The following is a 19,837-nucleotide window of genomic DNA, read 5'->3' as shown; positions in this document are numbered from 1 at the left end:
GAGCAGGTAGTTTAGTTACATACTATCACAATGTTTAAAAAACATTTGAACAGGTACATGGATAGGGTACGTTTAGAAGGATGTGGGCCAAATGCAGACGGGTGGGACTAGTTTAGATGGAGTAAGTTAGTTGGCGTGGGCAAGTTGGGACGAAGGGCCTGTTTCCACACTGTATGACTCTGACTTTGTGGGTATGCTCATTAAATTGGGACCAGAAGGAACTCTGGTGATGGAGCAGCCACAGAACTCTGACACCCTTCCATTGAGACCATTTCAAGGGGCAGTACATTGAAAGTTGCAGCCATGGTGAAAAACATGCAGTACCCTTTGGCCTATAACAGAGGTGCTCTGTTCTCCTAAGACTTCCATCCTGCCTCCTAATGGTCAGTCATAGTCACCCATTCTCTGTCATTAGTTAGTGTCTGGAGTGAAGCAGTTTCATAAGTAGCCACAACTGCTGCCTTACCTGTACATCACCACCAACTCCACCAACCATTGGGTCCTCCTCCAGGATCTTAACCATCTCCACCGTTGCAGCAGGATCCAACATTGTATCCGAGTCACACACCTATGGAAAGAAGGGAAGCGGTTAAGCCTTTCAGCACTGTTCTCAGGCCCGCGCACATTCCCCCAGAGCAGTGCGTTAAAGGCGGCTCCAGGCCACTGGCCAAATCCACACGCACACCATTTGCTTCCATTCTGAACCCTTTTCAACAAAGCTAAGTTTCGCATCATAATGAAAAATGGTGAACGCTAGAGTACGACCAATGTTAACCCAAGATTAAGAATTGGATTTACAGCACAGAAACTGACCATTCGGCCCCATGGCTGTGCCCTCACCAGGCTCTTCTCACCTTCCTACAGTGACCCTGGAGGCAACAGTTAGATTGCAGTTAACATGCTGGGAAGGAGATGGGAATGGTTCGGGGGATATGGAGGATAAGATTCCCATCCAGTGTTATGAGTGTTGGAAATACATGGTGATGTTTCATGCTTGCTTTGCATGTGGTCAAACAGCCGATACTAAAGTCACACTACAAAGTGGTGGAGTAACTCAACGAGTCAGACAACATCTGTATTGGGACGACAGATGGCACAATGGGCTAAGTGTTCGGCTGGCAACCGGAAGGTAGCCGGTTCGAATCCCGCTTGGAGTGCATACTGTCGTTGTGCCCTTGGGCAAGACACTTCACCCACCTTTGCCTGTGTGTGAATGTGTGTGAATGTGTGTGAGTGATTGGTGGTGGTCGGAGGGGCCGTAGGGGCAGATTGGCAGCCACGCTTCCGTCAGTCTGCCCCAGGGCAGCTGTGGCTACAGAAGTAGCTTACCACCACCGAGTGTGACTGAGGAGTGAATGAATAATGCGATGTAAAGCGCCTTGAGTATTAGAAAGGCGCTATATAAATCCCATCCATTATTATTATTATTATTGAACATGGATATGCGACGTTTTGGGTCATAACCCTTCTTCAGAAGCATTGCCTTATCCATGTCCTCCACAGATGCTCCCTGACTCGCTGAGTTACTCCAGCACTTTGTGTTCTATGCAAGATTCCAGCAGTTCCTTGTGTTTAAGAAGGAACTGCAGATTCTGGAAAGTCGAAGGTACACAAAAATGCTGGAGAAACTCAGCGGGTGCAGCAGCATCTATGGAGCGAAGGAAATAGGCAACGTTTCGGGCCGAAACGTTGCCTATTTCCTTCGTTCCATAGATGCTGCTGCACCCGCTGAGTTTCACCAGCATTTTTGTGTACCTTCTGCAGTTCCTTGTGTCAACTAAAGTAACAAAGCAAGAAAAGCAAAAGACATTGTTCAACCAACATTGATCAACATTTAGGAAACAGACAGGTGCATGGATAGGGACAGGTTTGGAGGGAAATGGACCAAACATGGGCAGGTGGGACTAGTGTAGCTGGGACATGTTGGCCGGTGGGGGCAAGTTGGGCCAAAAGGCCTGTTTCCACCCTATGTCTCTGTCGGTGTGCTTCTAATTCGGGGTTCGTACACTGCCTTTGCTCTGCTCATTTACATTGATGGCCTCATCTTCCCTGTATTGTGGAGACTTATGCCCCTGTCCCACTTAGGAAACCTGAACGGAAACCTCAGGAGACTTTGCGCCCCACCCAAGGTTTTCGTGCGGTTCCCGGAGGTTGTAGGTGGTTGCCGGAGGTTGCAGGTAGTGGAAGCAGGTAGGGAGAGTGACAAAAACCTCCGGGAACCGCACGGAAACCTTGGGCCGGGCGCAAAGTCTCCAGAGGTTTCCGTTCAGGTTTCCAAAGTGGGACAGGGGCATTAGACTACCTCACACAATATTGCAATCCATTGATATGAATTTCTTCGGCAGTCTGAACAGCTGGTGGACCACTTGCCTTCTTCCTGACTTCCCACTCGACAAAACGCTGAATGAAATGATCCCAAGCTAAATCCATTATGCAGTAGGACTTCTCAATATATCTGCCACAAATCACAGGAGAGCAAATAGAAGGGTTTCGGCCCGAAACGTCGCCTATTTCCTTCGCTCCATAGATGCTGCTGCACCCGCTGAGTTTCCCCAGCAATTTTGTGTACCTTCGATATTCCAGCATCTGCAGTTCCCTTTTGAACACAATTGCTTGCTCCTCATCCCTGTTTGAAGATTCTGCATGCTTTTTTTTTAAGATCTTTTCATTTTGGGGGTTTTGGGTGTTGCTGGCAAGTAACATTTTTTGCCCATCATGAATTGTCCTTGAGAAGGTGGTGGCAGCTGAGTAATGTACCTGGACAGAGCAGGGGCCATTGTAGAGCTTGCCATATGATGTGTGTTTGGAGTCACCTATAGACCAGGCCAGGCAAGGATGGTGGACATCCTCCCCTGAAGGGCATTCCTGAACCAGATAGGTTTACACGATATTTTAGTTGGTGTCATGGCTACCATTACTAGTTATTGTTCCAAAATTCTGATTTACTTAGGAAGACAATCGTGGTGTTTAAGAGACTTTTAGATGGGCATACAATTATGCAGGGAATGGAAGCAGGCAGAAGGGATTTGTTTAGTTTGGCACCATGTTTGGCAGAGACATTGTGGGCCAAAAGACCTGTTCCTGTGCTGTATTGTTCTACTTTCTCTGTTTTACTAACTGAATTTAAATTCCACACCTACCATGGTGCGATGTGAACTGGGGTCTCTGAATTAGACAATAAACAATAGACAATAGGTGCAGGAGTAGGCCATTCGGCCCTTCGAGTCAGCACCGCCTATCAATGTGATCATGGTTGATCATCCACAATCAGTACCCCGTTCCTGCCTTCTCCCATATCCCTTGATTCCGTTATCTTTAAGAGTATCTAACTCTCTCTTGAAAGCATCCAGAGAACCGGCCTCCACCACCCTCTGAGGCAGAGAATTCCACAGACTCACAACTCTCTGTGTGAAAAAGTATTTCCTCAACTCCGCTCGAAATGGCTTACTCCTTATTCTTAAAATGTGGCCCCTGGTTCTGGACTCCCCCAACATCGGGAACATGTTTCCTGCCTCTATTGTGTCCAAACCATTAATGTTTCAATAAGATTCCCTCTCATCCTTCTAAATTCCAGAGTGTACAAGCCCAGCCGCTCCATTCAATCAACATGACAGTCCCGCCACCCCGAGAATTAACCTTGTAAACCCACGCTGCACTCCCTCAATAGCAAGATTGTCCTTCCTCAAATTTGGAGATCAAAACTGCACACAATACTCCAGGTGTGGTCTCACTAGGACCCTGTACAACTGCAGAAGGACCTCTTTGCTCCTATACTGAACTCCTCTTGTTATGAAGGCCAACATGCCATTCGCTTTCTTCACTGCCTGTTGTACCTGCATGCTTACTTTCAGTATTCAAAACGGGATTACTGCACCAGTACCAGTGGAGGCACAATCAGGACTGCCTGCTTAGGCTGCAGTGTCTGCTTTATTACTGATGGCCAGTTTCCAGGCTTACTCCATGAGCAGTAACTCAGGTGAGAACCGTTACAGGGCATAACCTCCCGGATGGAACAAATGAAGGGCAAAATTAATAGTCCATCGGTGCCGGCTCTGATCTATTCTGTACCATTTCATACCTCTAGTTTCCCTCTTCCCCGACTCTCAGTGTGAAGAAGGGTCTCGACCCGCCACATCACGTATTTCTTTCCCTCCAGAAATGCTGCCTGACCCGCTGAGTTACTCCAACGTTTTGTGTCTATCTTCGATGTAAACCAGCACCTGCAGTTCCTTCCTACACATTAATAGTTATGTAGCTAGTTGTGGGTGACTATATATAACATACCCAAAAAATTGAACCAATTATTCGGTAACTAGCTCGATACAGATTTTCATGAACAACCTTGAATTTAGATCCAAATCTTTCCTTCATATTGACAAGGGAGGGAATTCCTTCAGCCACTGTCTTTCTGGTTTTGGTCTTGGCTGACATTCTTTTAAGCGGAAATTTCCTCGTTGGCTGGGAGAGGGGCTTTGGAGGTGCAGCGGGTGGAGCTGCTGCACGCACCTCCAGTGGCCAGAGTTTCATTCCGACTTCGGGTGTGTGGAGTATGTACATTTTAGAAACATAGAAACATAGAAAATAGGTGCAGGAGTAGGCCAATTCTAGCGAGTACAAACCGAGTCTATCCAGTCTTTCTTCATATGAAAGTCCTGACATCCCAGGAATCAGTCTGGTGAACCTTCTCTGTACTCCCTCTATTTTCCCTGTAACCGTGTGGGAATCCCCTGGATGCTTAGTTTAGTTTAGTTTAGTTTAGAGATACAACGTGGAAACAGGCCCCTTGGCCCACCGAGTACGCGCTGACCAGCGATCCCCTTACACTAACTTGAGTATATGAGCAGAGAGGTTCTACTGCAGTTGTACAGGGTCTTGGTGAGACCACACCTGGAGTATTGCGTACAGTTTTGGTCTCCTAATCTGAGGAAAAACATTCTTGCCATAGAGGGAGTGCAGAGAAGGTTCACCAGACTGATTCCTGGGATGTCAGCACTTTCATATGAAGAAAGACTGGATAGACTTGGCTTGTACTCGCTAGAATTTAGAAGATTGAGGGGGGATCTTATAGAAACGTGCAAAATTCTTAAGGGGTTGGACAGGCTAGATGCAGGAAGATTGTTCCCGATGTTGGGGAAGTCCAGAACAAGGGGTCACAGTTTAAGGATAAGGGGGAAGTCTTTTCGGACCGAGATGAGGACACAGAGAGTGGTGAATCTGTGGAACTCTCTGCCACAGAAGGTAGTTGAGGCCAGTTCATTTACTATATTTAAGAGGGAGTTAGATGTGGCCCTTGTGGCTAAAGGGATCAGGGGTTTATGGAGAGAAGGCAGGTACAGGATACTGTTGGATGATCAGCCATGATCATATTGAATGGCGGTGCAGGCTCAAAGGGCCGAATGGCCTACTCCTGCACCTATTTTCTATGTTTCTATGTTTCTATGTTTCTAACGCTATCCTACACACCAGGGACAATTTACAACGTTTACCAAAGCCAATTAACCTATAAATCTGTAAGTATTTGGAGTGTGGGAGGAAACCAGAGGACCCCGGGGTAAACCCACGTGGTCACGGGGAGAACGTACAAACTCCATTTAGACAGCACCTGTAGTCAGTATCAAACCCGGGCCTCTGGCGCTGTAAGGCAGTAACTCTACTGCTACAGATTCCTCCCACATCCCAAAAGCATGCAGGTCAGTAGATTAACTTCCCCTACCTTACATGCAGGTGGATGGTAGGGTCTGGGAGAGGCATGTGGGGAGAATAGAATGGGCCTGGGTAAGAAGTGTGTTGTTTTGGAGGGGACTCAGTGAGATGAAGGGCCTGATCCGTGCCATATGTCTTCATGACTTTATTTTGCAGTCATTGAAGTTGATCTGATTCAAAAGGATTTTATCTTTCAACAGCTCAAGTGCTTGGTTCTCCATTTTCAATTTCCTCTGCCAAATGTTCTACAGTCTGATGTCAATTATTGCCGTACCAGACTGTGGGATCAACTTCAAAAGGCTTCAGCCTAGTTAGGGATAAAGCAAAATGTAAAATAGCAATGTTTATACTTCCAGTTATGCCAAACGTCTGGGGAGACGGAGGGGATAGAGCTCAGAAGTACGGAGAGGAGTGGAGGGAACAGGACTGGGAAGGAGGGGGTGGGAGTGGTCATTCCAGTACCGAGGAGAGGAAGGAAGAGATAGATTGGGAATGGGGAAAGGTGGGGAGAGGAGGAGGGAGAAAGAGTGGAAAGAGCCCAAAATTGAGGGCTGAGAGGGTAGAATGCTTGGGACTGGGCCGATGACCCACGAGTCAGTGAGATTGAGGGGAGAGGGCATTGAAGTGCAAGAGGCAAGCCTTGGAAGTGGTTGAGGTGGGGAAAGAGACGGAGTGTGGATAAGACGGAGGGCAGCTAGCTCAGGAGGTAGCAAGAGGGTGGCCACAGACCCTCAGGTCAGGAAATTATCTGAATGGTGGCCGATTAGGAAAAGGGGAGATGCAACGAGACCTGGGTGTCATGGTACACCAGTCATTGAAAGTAGGCATGCAGGTGCAGCAGGCAGTGAAGAAAGCGAATGGTATGTTAGCATTCATAGCAAAAGGATTTGAGTATAGGAGCAGGGAGGTTCTACTGCAGTTGTACAGGGTCTTGGTGAGACCACACCTGGAGTATTGCGTACAGTTTTGGTCTCCTAATCTGAGGAAAGACATTCTTGCCATAGAGGGAGTACAGAGAAGGTTCACCAGACTGATTCCTGGGATGTCAGGACTTTCATATGAAGAAAGACTGGATAGACTCTGCTTGTACTCGCTAGAATTTAGAAAATTGAGGGGGGGGTCTTATAGAAACTTACAAAATTCTTAAGGGGTTAGACAGGCTAGATGCAGGAAGATTGTTCCCGATGTTGGGGAAGTCCAGAACAAGGGGTCACAGTTTAAGGAGAAGGGGGAAATCTTTTAGGACCGAGATGAGAAAAACATTTTTCACACAGAGAGTGGTGAATCTCTAGAATTCTCTGCCACAGAAGGTAGTTGAGGCCAGTTCATTGGCTATATTTAAGAGGGAGTTAGATGCGGCCCTTGTGGCTAAAGGGATCAGGGGGGATGGAGAGAAGGCAGGTACAGGATACTGAGTTGGATGATCAGCCATGATCATATTGAATGGCGGTGCAGGCTCGAAGGGCCGAATGGCCTACTCCTGCACCTATTTTCTATGTTTCTATGATATCCTGAAACCAAGGTTTGACACATCAGATAGTCCGCCCATTCTCCATCCAAGATTGCAAGAAATTTCAGAGAATTGTGCAAGCAGCCAAGATTATCACCCAAACCAACCTCCCTTCCATTGACTCCATTTATACTTCATTTTGCCATGGCAAGGCCAACAGCATAATCTACGATGAGACTCACCCCGGTAACTCCCTCTTCTACCCTCTCCCATCAGGTACAGAAGTGTGAAAACGTACACCCCAAATTCAGGGACGGTATCTTCCGAAGCTGTTATCAGGCAACTTAATCATCCTATCAACAACTAGAAAATGGTCCTGAGCTACTATCTACCTCACTGGAGACCCTTGGACTACCTTTAATCGAACTTTACTGGACTTTATCTTGCACTGAACACTATTCCATTTATCATGTATCTGTGCACTGTGGATAGCTCGACTGTGATCATATATAGTCTTTCCACTGACTGGTTAGCACGCAACAAAAGTGTTTCACAGCACCTCAGTACACGTGACAATAAACTAAACTAAATCATTGCACCCGAGGCCAGATATTGTGAAATACACATATTTTGTAACGTTTTGTCAAGTCTCACTAACGAACGTTAAGAGTCCCATCAGTACTCCAGCTCAGGGGGGGAGACAGTGGAAACTTCCTGCTCTGTATCATTTCCTGAATCAATGGAAGAACTCTCCTTGGGCTTTGGTGGGGAGCTGCTGAATCAAGTTGAATGAATGAATTGAAGGGCTGTTTAAAATGTAAGCTTTCTATTGTTCCCTTTGCAGACTGCAAACAGTTCTCCCGATTTATGATAATCTGAAAACCATTTACCACAACCCATCTTCACTGCCAATAGATATATTTTCCCACTCGCATTAGCTGCTGACAGGATCAATCTGGAACACATTTACTGAGGAAGAATCTTGTTGCTACATCAAAAGTCCTGTCTACTGCACTGGTCTCCATTGTGTAGATGAACTAGATTGGTATCAGTTTATTTACAATCAGACGGCCTGTGCTTTGACTTAAGCTGAGGAATGGGCCCTTGACAACCCTATATATCAGGGCAAGGTTTATAGTTCACTTTGAAAAACCTGCTATCTATTTGCTCTGGATCGGCATGTTTCATAAAGGATTTGGCCTCCTCCATTCAGTCTGAAGCTCTCTGGACACTAGATAAATCTCACTGATAACAGTGCAAAGAACGAGACATCTCGGACAGCGGGGAACATCTAGCCCGCACACTTTTTAAATGTGCGTTAGTGGGCCGGAAATAATGGGGGGGGGTGATCTTATTTAAATATGAAAAACTCTAGGGGAAAGTGTAAGGGTGGAGGCCGAAGAGATGTTATCCCCAGTGTGGGGAAATGGGACAGAGGATTGTAATATCAGACAAGGGATTGTCCACTTAAGACTGACTTGATTACTTCCCTTGTCATTGCTGAAGGCAGGTTTCTGATCAATAAGAGAGTTAAGGCTGATGGGCAGCAGGCAGGAAAAGTGGTGAGGATTAGGTTGGGTCAGCCATATTCTTAATGAATGGTGATGGGCCGAATGGCCTACACCTGCTTCTACCTCTTATGTTCTAATATTGCCCCTGTCCCACTTTGGCAACATGAACGGAAACCTCTGGAGACTTTGCGCCCCACCCAAGGTTTCCGTGCGGTTCCCGGAGGTTGTTGTCAGTCTCCCTACCTGCCTCCACTACCTGCAACCTCCGGCAACCACCTGCAACCTCCGGGAACTGCACGGAAACCTTGGGTTGGGCGCAAAGTCTCCAGAGGTTTCTGTTCAGGTTTCCTAAGTGGGACAGGGGCATTGTTATGTTCATATTTCACATTCATGTGCTAAGCTCCAAGTACCGGGACAACTTACTGGTGATAATAGAGTGGGGGTAATAGAATCAATATACGGCACCGAAGGTGGCCATTGGGTCTATCGTGTCTGTGCTTGCTCTCTTCCACCACAATTTACTTGCTCCTTTTCCGTAACCATGAAAATCTTTCTCCGCAGTATAGTTCTCCAATTCACTCTTGAAGGCCGCAATGAATGCTGAAAAGCAGGACCTCCAGGGTTGTTATCTCCGGTTTGCTTCCAGTTCCTCGTGCTGGCGAGAGCAGGAACAGGGAGATACGGGACCTGAACGTGTGGCTGAGGAACTGGTGCACGGGGCAAGGATTTAGATTCTTAGATCACTGGGATCCGTTTTGGAGTAAGGGGGAACTGTACAAAAGGGACGGATTGCATCTTAACAGGTGTGGGACCAGCATTCTGGCAGGCAGGTTTGCCACTGCTACATGGGTGGTTTTAAACTGAATAAGGGGGGTGGGGTGTCAAATGGAATAGTCGAGGATGGAGTTAAAGGGAAAGGGTTTCTTAAATGTGTGAGCGGAGAGACAGAGGGGTGTAAAATGAGGGTAGAAGCGATAGGTAGCAAGGTGAAAAGTAAAAGTGGCAGGCAGACAAAACCAGGGCAAAAATCAAAAAGGGCCACTTTTCAACATAATTGTATAAGGGGTAAGATTGTTGTAAAAACAAGCCTGAAGGCTTTGTGTCTCAATGCAAGGAGCATTCGTAATAATGTGGATGAATGTGCAGATAACTATTATTGACTATGATATAGTTGGGATCACGGAGACATGGCTCCAGGGTGACCAAGGCTGGGAGCTGAACATCCAGGGATATTCACTATTCAGGAGGGATAGACATAAAGGAAAAGGAGGTGGGGTAGCGTTGCTGATTAGAGAGGAGATTAACGCAATGGAAAGGAAGGACATTAGCTTGGAGGATGTGGAATCGATATGGGCAGAGCTGCGAAACACTAAGGGGCAGAAAACGCTGGTGGGTGTTGTGTACAGGCCACCTAACAGTAGTAGTGGAGTTGGGGATGGCATCAAACTGGAAATTAGAAATGCGTGCGACAAAGGTAAAACAGTTATAATGGGTGACTTCAATCTACATATAGATTGGGTGAATCAAATTGGCAGGGGTGCTGAGGAAGAGGATTTCTTGGAATGTATGTGAGATAGTTTTCTAAACCAACATGTAGAGGAACCAACGAGAGAGCAGGCTATTCTAGACTGGGTATTGAGTAATGAGGAAGGGTTTGTTAGCAGTCTTGTTGTGCATGGCTCCTTGGGCAAGAGTGACCATAATATGGTTGAGTTCTTCAATAGGATGGAGAGTGATGTAGTTAATTCAGAAACAAGGGTTCTGAACTTAAAGAAAGATAACTTCGATGGTATGACGTGAATTGGCCAAGATAGACTGGCAATTGATTCTTAAAGGGTTGACGGTGGATTTGCTATGGAAGGCATTTAAAGACTGCATGGATGAACTACAACAATTGTTCATCCCAGTTTGGCAAAATAATAATCAGGGAAGGTAGTGCATCCGTGGATAACAAGGGAAATCAGGGATAGTATCAAAACAAAAGATGAAGCATACAAATTAGCCAGAAAAAGCAGCCTACCAGAGGACTGGGAGAAATTCAGAGTCCAGCAGAGGAGGACAAAGGGCTTAATTAGGAAAGGGAAAATAGATTATGAAAGAAAACTAGGCAGGGAACATAAAAACTGACTGCAAAAGCTTTTATAGATATGGGAAGAGAAAAAGATTAGTTAAAACAAATGTAGGTCCCTTGCAGTCAGAAACAGGTGAATTGATCATGGGGAACAAGGACATGGCAGACCAATTGAATAACTACTTTGGTTCTGTCTTCACTAAGGAAGACATAAATAATCTGCCGGAAATAGCAGGGGACCGGGGGTCAAATGAGTGAAATCCAGGTTAGCCGGGAAGTGGTGTTAGGTAAATTGAATGGATTAAAGGCTGATAAATCCCCAAGGCCAGATAGGCTGCATACCAGAGTACTTAAGGAAGTAGCGCGAGAAATAGTGGATGCATTAGTGATAATTTTTCAAAACTCTTTAGATTCTGGAGTAGTTCCTGAGGATTGGAGGGTAGCTAATGTAACCCCACTTTTCAAAAAGGGAGGGAGAGAGAAAACGGGGAATTACAGACCAGTTAGTCTAACATCGGTCGGTAATGGGGAAACTGCTAGTCAGTTATTCAAGATGGGATAGCAGCACATTTGGAAAGTGGTGAAATCATTGGACAAAGTCGGAATGGATTTATGAAAGGTAAATCATGTCTGACGAATCTTATAGAATTTTTCGAGGATGTAACTAGTAGAGTGGATAAGGGAGAACCAGTGTGTTATATCTGGACTTTCAGAAGGCTTTTGACAAGGTCCCACATAAGAGATTAGTATACAAATTTAAAGCACACGGTATTGGGGGTTCAGCATTGATGTGGATAGAGAACTGGCTGGCAGACAGGAAGCAAAGAGTAGGAGTAAACGGGTCCTTTTCACAATGGCAGGCAGTGACTAGTGGGGTACCGCAAGGCTCAGTGCTCAGATCCCAGCTATTTACAATATATATTAATGATTTGGATGAGGGAATTGAATGCAACATCTCCAGGTTTGCGGATGACACGAAGCTGGGGGGCAGTGTTAGCTGTGAGGAGGATGCTAGGAGGCTGCAAGGTGACTTGGATAGGCTGGGTGAGTGGGCAAATGCATGGCAGATGCAGTATAATGTGGATAAATGTGAGGTTATCCACTTTGGTGGCAAAAACAGGAAAGTAGACATATCTGAATGGTGGCCGATTAGGAAAATGGGAGATACAACGAGACCTGGGTGTCATGGTACACCAGTCATTGAAAGTAGGTATGCAGGTGCAGCTGGCAGTGAAGAAAGCAAATGGTATGTTAGCATTCACAGCAAAAGGATTTGAGTATAGGAGCAGGGAGGTTCTACTGCAGTTGTACAGGGTCTTGGTGAGACCACACCTGGAGCATTGCGTACAGTTTTGGTCTCCTAATCTGAGAATGACATTCTTGCCATAGAGGGAGTACAGAGAAGGTTCACCAGACTGATTCCTGGGATGTCAGGACTTTCATATGAAGAAAGACTGGATGAACTCGGCTTGTATTCGCTAGAATTTAGAAGATTGAGGAGGGATCTTATAGAAACTTACAAAATTCTTAAGGGGTTGGACAGGCTAGATTCAGGAAGATTGTTCCCGATGTTGGGGAAGTCCAGAACAAGGGGTCACAGTTTAAGGATTAGGGGGAAATCATTTAGGACCGAGATGAGAAAATCATTTTTCACACAGAGAGTGGTGAATCTCTGGAATTCTCTGCCACACAAGGTAGTTGAGGCCAGTTCATTGGCTATATTTAATAGGGAGTTAGATGTGCCCCTTGTGGCTAAAGGGATCAGGGGGTATGGAGAGAAGGCAGGTATAAGATACTGAGTTGGATGATCAGCCATGATCATATTGAATGGCGGTGCAAGCTCGAAGGGCCGAATGGCCTACTCCTGCACCTATTTTCTATATTTCTATGTTTCTATGAAGTCTGTCTTCACCACACCAGCGGGCAGTCTTACTACACTGTAAATACATCCTGTGGAACAAAAGTAAAACCAGGGTAAGACCTTCACAGTGAATGGCAGGGCCCTGGGGAGTGTTGTAGAGCAGAGGAATAGGTGAGTGCAGGTACATAGAGGCCTCATAGGTAGAGAGTAGTCAAGAATACTTTTGGCACATTGATCAGTCAGTGTATTTAATATAGAAATGGGATGTTATGTCACTGTTGTACAAGACGTTGGTGAAGCCGCATTTGGAGTATGGTGTTCAGTTTTAGTCATCCTGCTATAGGGAGGATGTTGTTACGCTGGAAAGAATGCAGTAAAGATTTACGAGGTTGTTGCCAGGACTTGAAGACCTGGGTTATAAGAAAAGGTTGGATAGGCCAGGACTTTATTCCTTAAAGCCCAGGAGGCTGAGGGATGAAGTTCCAGTGATGTGTTAAATCATGAGGAGGATAGGATCAGGAGGGGAAAGATTTAATAGGAGCCCGAGGGGCAAGTTTTTCACAGAGGGTGGTGAGTGTATGAAATAAGCTGCCGGAGGCGGTAGTTGAAGCAGAAACTTTAACAACATTTAAAAGACCTTTGGACAGGTACATGGACAGAAAAGGTTGAGAGGAATTTGGACCACCAAATGCTGATAGGTGGGACTAGTGTAGATGGGGCATCTTGGTCAGCATGGGCAATTTGGGCTGACGGGCCTGTTTCCGTGCTGTAATGCCTCTATAACCCGCAGGAGGTGCAACACGTCTTCCCTTCCCCTCACCCACTGCCAAACATTCCTTCCAGCTGAGGCAGCAATTCACTGGCACTTCATTGAGCCTCTGCTACATTGGAGAAAACAAACGCAGATAGGGTACACAAAAATGCTGGAGAAACTCAGCGGGTGCAGCAGCATCTATGGAGCGAATGAAATAGGCAACGTTTCGGGCCGAAACCCTTCTTCAGACAGATAGGGTAACTGCTTTGGTGACCCTGAGTTTCTTGTTGCCTGAAACTTTAATTTCCCCTCCCACTCATTATCCTGAGTTTTCGGACCTCCTGCACTGTTATAATGCGGCCCAACGCAAGCTTGAGGAGCAGCACCTCGCTCTGCAGCTTGAAGGCCTGGACATTGACTTCAACAATTTCAGGCAACTTGCTTTCTTTGCTTGCTTCAGTACTGGCCCATTCCTCTCTGGCTTATAACTATGCTTCTCTCTCCATTGACAAGGCCTGATCTGTTGGACATTTCCCTGAGCTCTGACCTGTGTTTCCCAGTTTTTATGGGACTTCGGTCCACTATATCTGTGCTGAACATAATACAAGGATAAACTAATCTCATCTGCTTGCACATGATCCATATCCCTCCATCCCTCCAGTTGTAAGTATAAAGTAACAGCCATAGCCATGCTTCCTAACGTTAGGATGGCCTTTTGAGGTAACTGCATCTATAATCTCCTTGAGTACAATAGACCCTATTCTAAAGATTCGTCAAAATATAGGTAAGACCTCCATGTCCCTCAATAACTTATCAACCAAAGATCTTCATTAGCAGCTTATTCCAATGGAAACAATTTTTCCTTATCCTACCACTGACATTCCATTAGTCCTACAACCCATGTCCTATCCTCTCTGCAGCATAAAACTAAGCTGCTTCCTCTCTCTGTCCAAGTTCAAATGAAGGTACTCCAACCTAACATCAACTGTTTCTCTCTCCATGTCGCCTGACCTGTAGAGTGTTTCAAGCATTTTCTATTTTTAATTTTTGAGTGAAATGGGAGTTTGGCGTGAGGCAGTGTGGGGCCACTGACATAAATAACCTCTTTAAGCTCTGTAATATTTCACAATATTATAACAAGGGATTCTAACGATAAGTAGATCATATTTTGAGACCCATAAGCTTCTATGAGTAAGCAAATCAAAGTCAAAATGTATCAGCTAGATTTTAATCACAAGAATAAAACCTTTGCATCTTGGTGATTGCACCAGAGCAACTTGGGCAATTCTAGTGTTGGCCCCTGATCCATTAGGTTTATAGAGTCATACAGCCCAGAAACAGGCTCTTCGGCCAAACTCATCCATGCTGACCAAGATGCCCCATCCAAGCTAATCCCATTTGCCCACGTTTGGCCCATATCCCTTGAAACCTTTCCTATCCATATACCTGTCCAAGTGTTTTTTAATGCTGTTAAGGATAAGGGGGAAATCTTTTAGGACCGAGATGAGAAAAACATTTTTCACACAGAGAGTGGTGAATCTCTGGAATTCTCTGCCACAGAAGGTAGTTGAGGCCAGTTCATTGGCTATATTTAAGAGGGAGTTAGATGTGGCCCTTGTGGCTAAAGGGATCAGGGGATATGGAGAGAAGGCAGGTACAGGATACTGAGTTGGATGATCAGCCATGATCATATTGAATGGCGGTGCAGGCTCGAAGGGCCGAATGGCCTACTCCTGCACCTATTTTCTATGTTTCTATGTTATGGTACCTGCCTTAATTACCTCCTCTTGGGACCTCGATCCATGCATCCACCACCCTCTGAGTGAAAATGTTGTCCGTCAGGTTCCTATTAAATCTTCCCCCTCTCACCTCATTACTAGGGCGTGCTGCAGACCAACAAGTTAGAATGGATGAAGAACAGCTTCACTCCTCACGTCTCCTGGCAGACCTGTGCAGGATGGACTCAAATGGAGGAAGGCTCAGCCTTTGATATGACTCTCACTGTGACCTCAGACAGAACGTCTAGACTTGTCCAGGAAGGATGGCCCTTTGACAGTGGGAGTTGGGGCGGAGTGTGGTGCTTTTTTATTTCAAAGCTGCACTATTTGGACCACTGTCTGTGAGGTTCTGGTAAACTGCCCTGTGATGCCAGGCAGGTTAAGCACAAGTCTGCAAACAGGCTAAGCTTTCTCCTTCCAATCAGTGCTAGGTATTAACAAGCACTAGACTCTTCCAGCCAATGCTGGCTATTAACACAGCTTCTTGTGGGAAACCGAAACCCATCCCAGACAGTTGGCAGGTTACTTTTTTTGGGAACGTTTGCGAGTGGAAGGAGAGGTGGAATGTAAATGCTGTCACCTCCTCCCCATAACTCCATTTATTTCAGGCTTATCTGCTCTGAATTGCTAATCATAATTGCTTTTTAAAACAGTTGAGAACTTCCTTGAATGCGCGGGGCCAGCAGCTGTTCGAGCCACTGCCTCACGGTGCTGGCAACTTGGGTTCAATCCTGACTGCCTGCACTGTCTGTGAGGAATTTACAAGTTCTCTCTGTGACCACATGGGTTTCCCCCGGATGCTCCTGTTTCTTCCCACTTCCAAAAGACTTGCGGGATGGGAAGTTAATCGGTTAATCGCCTACGGTAAAAGCGAGTGGTAGAATCTGGAGGAGTTGAGGGATATTTGCAAGAGAATAAAATGGGATTAGTGTGAATGGATAGTTAATGCCTGGAAAGCTTAGCGTTGCTGATTAGAGAGGAGATTAACGCAATGGAAAGGAAGGACATTAGTTTGCAGGATGTGGAATCGGTATGGGTAGAGCTGCGAAACACTAAGGGGCAGAAAACGCTGGTGGGTGTTGTGTACAGGCCACCTAACAGTAGTAGTGAAGTTGGAGATGGTATCAAACAGGAAATTAGAAATGCGTGCGACAAAGGCAAAACCGTTATAATGGGTGACTTCAATCTACATATAGATTGGGTGAATCAAATTGGCAGGGGTGCTGAGGAAGAGGATTTTTTGGAATGTATGCGGGATAGTTATCTAAATCAACATGTAGAGGAACCAACGAGAGAGCAGGCTATTTTAGACTGGGTATTGAGTAATGAGGAAGGGTTAGTTAGCAGTCTTGTTGTACGTGCCCCCTTGGGCAAGAGTGACCATAATATGGTTGAGTTCTTCATTAGGATGGAGAGTGACATTGTTAATTCAGAAACAATGGTTCTGAACTAAAGAAAGGTAACTTTGAGGGTATGAGTCGTGAATTGGCCAAGATTGACTGGCAATTAATTCTAAAAGGGTTGACGGTGGATATGCAATGGAAGACATTTAAAGACTGCATGGATGAACTACAAAACTTGTTCATCCCAGTTTGGCAAAAGAATAAATCAGGGAAGGTAGTGCATCCGTGGATAACAAGGGAAATCAGGGATAGTATCAAAGCGAAGGATGATGCGTACAAATTATCCAGAAAAAGCAGCATACCGGAGGACTGGGAGAAATTCAGAGACCAGCAGAGGAGGACAAAGGGCTTAATTAGGAAAGGAAAAATAGATTATGAAAGAAAACTGGCAGGGAACATAAAAACTGACTGCAAAAGTTTTTATAGATATGTGAAAAGAAAGAGATTAGTTAAAACAAATGTAGGTCCCTTGCAGTCAGAAACGGGTGAGTTGATCATGGGGAACAAGGATATGGCGGACCAATTGAATAACTACTTTGGTTCCGTCTTCACTAAGGAAGACATAAATAATCTGCCGGAAATAGCAGGGGACCGCGGGTCAAAGGAGTTGGAGGAATTGAGTGAAATCCAGGTTAGCCGGGAAGTGGTGTTGGGTAAATTAAATGGATTAAAGGCCGATAAATCCCCAGGGCCAGATAGGCTGCATCCCAGAGTACTTAAGGAAGTAGCTCCAGAAATAGTGGATGAATTAGTAATAATCTTTCAAAACTCTTTAGATTCTGGAGTAGTTCCTGAGGATTGGCGGGTAGCAAACGTAACCCCACTTTTTAAGAAGGGAGGGAGAGAGAAAACGGGGAATTACAGATCAGTTAGTCTAACATCGGTAGTGGGGAAACTGCTAGAGTCAGTTATTAAAGATGGGATAGCAGCACATTTGGAAAGTGGTGAAATCATTGGACAAAGTCAGCATGGATTTACAAAAGGTAAATCATGTCTGACGAATCTTATAGAATTTTTCGAGGATGTAACTAGTAGCGTGGATAGGGGAGAACCAGTGGATGTGGTGTATCTGGACTTCCAGAAGGCTTTCGACAAGGTCCCACATAAGAGATTAGTTTACAAACTTAAAGCACACGGCATTGGGGGTTCAGTATTGATGTGGATAGAGAACTGGCTGGCAAACAGGAAGCAAAGAGTAGGAGTAAACGGGTCCTTTTCACAATGGCAGGCAGTGACTAGTGGGGTACCGCAAGGTTCAGTGCTGGGACCCCAGCTATTTACAATATATATTAATGATCTGGATGAGGGAATTGAAGGCAATATCTCCAAGTTTGCGGATGACACTAAGCTGGGGGGCAGTGTTAGCTGTGAGGAGGATGCTAGGAGACTGCAAGGTGACTTGGATAGGCTGGGTGAGTGGGCAAATGTTTGGCAGATGCAGTATAATGTGGATAAATGTGAGGTTATCCATTTTGGTGGCAAAAACAGGAAAGCAGACTATTATCTAAATGGTGGCCGACTAGGAAAAGGGGAGATGCAGCGAGACCTGGGTGTCATGGTACACCAGTCATTGAAAGTGGGCATGCAGGTGCAGCAGGCAGTGAAGAAAGCGAATGGTATGTTAGCTTTCATAGCAAAAGGATTTGAGTGTAGGAGCAGGGAGGTTCTACTGCAGTTGTACAGGGTCTTGGTGAGACCACACCTGGAGTATTGCATACAGTTTTGGTCTCCAAATCTGAGGAAGGACATTATTGCCATAGAGGGAGTGCAGAGAAGGTTCACCAGACTGATTCCTGGGATGTCAGGACTGTCTTATGAAGAAAGACTGGATAGACTTGGTTTATACTCTATAGAATTTAGGAGATTGAGAGGGGATCTTATAGAAACTTACAAAATTCTTAAGGGGTTGGACAGGCTAGATGCAGGAAGATTGCTCCCGATGTTGGGGAAGTCCAGGACAAGGGGTCACAGCTTAAGGATAAGGGGGAAATCCTTTAAAACCGAGATTAGAAGAACTTTTTTCACACAGAGAGTGGTGAATCTCTGGAACTCCTTGCCACAGAGGGTAGTCGAGGCCAGTTCATTGGCTATATTTAAGAGGGAGTTAGATGTGGCCCTTGTGGCTAAGGGGATCAGAGGGTATGGAGAGAAGGCAGGTACGGGATACTGAGTTGGATGATCAGCCATGATCATATTGAATGGCGGTGCAGGCTCGAAGGGCCGAATGGCCTACTCCTGCACCTAATTTCTATGTTTCTATGTTTCTATGAAAAGAGGCACTGGGGAAGAAGGGCCCGCTCCCATACTGTGTAGCTCTATGACTCGATTATTACGGTCCTTTGGTATGTTTCATAGATCAAAGTTCATAGGCTCTAGGGGCAGAATTAGGCCATTCAGCCCATCAAGTCTACTCCACCATTCAATCATGGCTAATCTACCTTTTCCTCTCAACCCCATTCTCCTGCATTCTCCCCATAACCTCTGACACACGTACTAATCAAGAATCTGTCAATCTCTGCCTTAAAAATAGGGTGGAAGGTCCTCACCTTCCACCCTACCAGCTGTCATGTACAACAAATAATTCTCCGTCATTTTTGCCATCTCCAACGTGACCCCACCACTTGCCACATCTTCCCATCTCCTCGCCTGTCTGCTTTCTGCAGAGACCGCTCCCTCCGTAACTCCCTGGTCAATTCATCCTTTCCCACCCGATCCACCCCCTCTCCTGGCACTTTCCCCTGCAACCGCAAGAAATGCTACACTTGTCGCTTTACTTCCCCCCTCGACTCCATTCAAGGACCCAAGCAGATCAGCGGATTTACATCGGTGAGACCAAGCGCAGGCTTGGCGATCACTTTGCCGAACACCTCTGCTCAGTTCACAATGACCAACCTGGTGGCTCAGCACTTCAACTCCCCCTCCCATTCCGAATCTGACTTATCTGTCCTGGGCCTCCTTTATGGCCAGAGTGACAACCACCGGAAATTGGAGGGGCAGCACCTCATATTTTGCTTGGGCAGTTTGTACATACCAGCGGTATGAACATTGACTTCTCTAATTTCAGGTAGTCCTTACTGTCTCCTCCCCTTCTCAGCTCTCCGTCAGCTCTCTGACACCTCCTCTTCCTATCTTATTATCCCCCCCCCCCCCCTACATCAGTCTGAAGAAGGGTTTTGGCCCGAAACGTTGCCTATTTCCTTCACTCCATAGATGCAGCCTCACCCGCTGAGTATATCCAGCATTTTTGTCTACCTTAAAAATATCTAGTGACTTGGCCTCCACAGCCTTCTGTGGCAATGAAGTCTT

At 45.8% G+C, this 19,837-nt stretch overlaps 1 protein-coding gene across 1 annotated transcript in view; it reads right to left on the bottom strand.

Annotated features, from left to right (window-relative positions):
- has2 (hyaluronan synthase 2) overlaps positions 1–19,837 on the bottom strand; it is a 40,876-nt gene that overhangs the window by 7,449 nt on the left and 13,590 nt on the right. Inside the window, exon 3 of the mRNA XM_033019094.1 lies at positions 467–568. Within this exon, the coding sequence (XP_032874985.1) occupies positions 467–568 (102 nt within the window). The remainder of the gene's footprint in view (positions 1–466; positions 569–19,837) is intronic.

Source organism: Amblyraja radiata, chromosome 4 (genome assembly GCF_010909765.2).
Source record: "Amblyraja radiata isolate CabotCenter1 chromosome 4, sAmbRad1.1.pri, whole genome shotgun sequence".
NCBI lineage: Eukaryota > Metazoa > Chordata > Chondrichthyes > Rajiformes > Rajidae > Amblyraja > Amblyraja radiata.
This window is presented reverse-complemented; position numbering and strand designations above follow the sequence as displayed.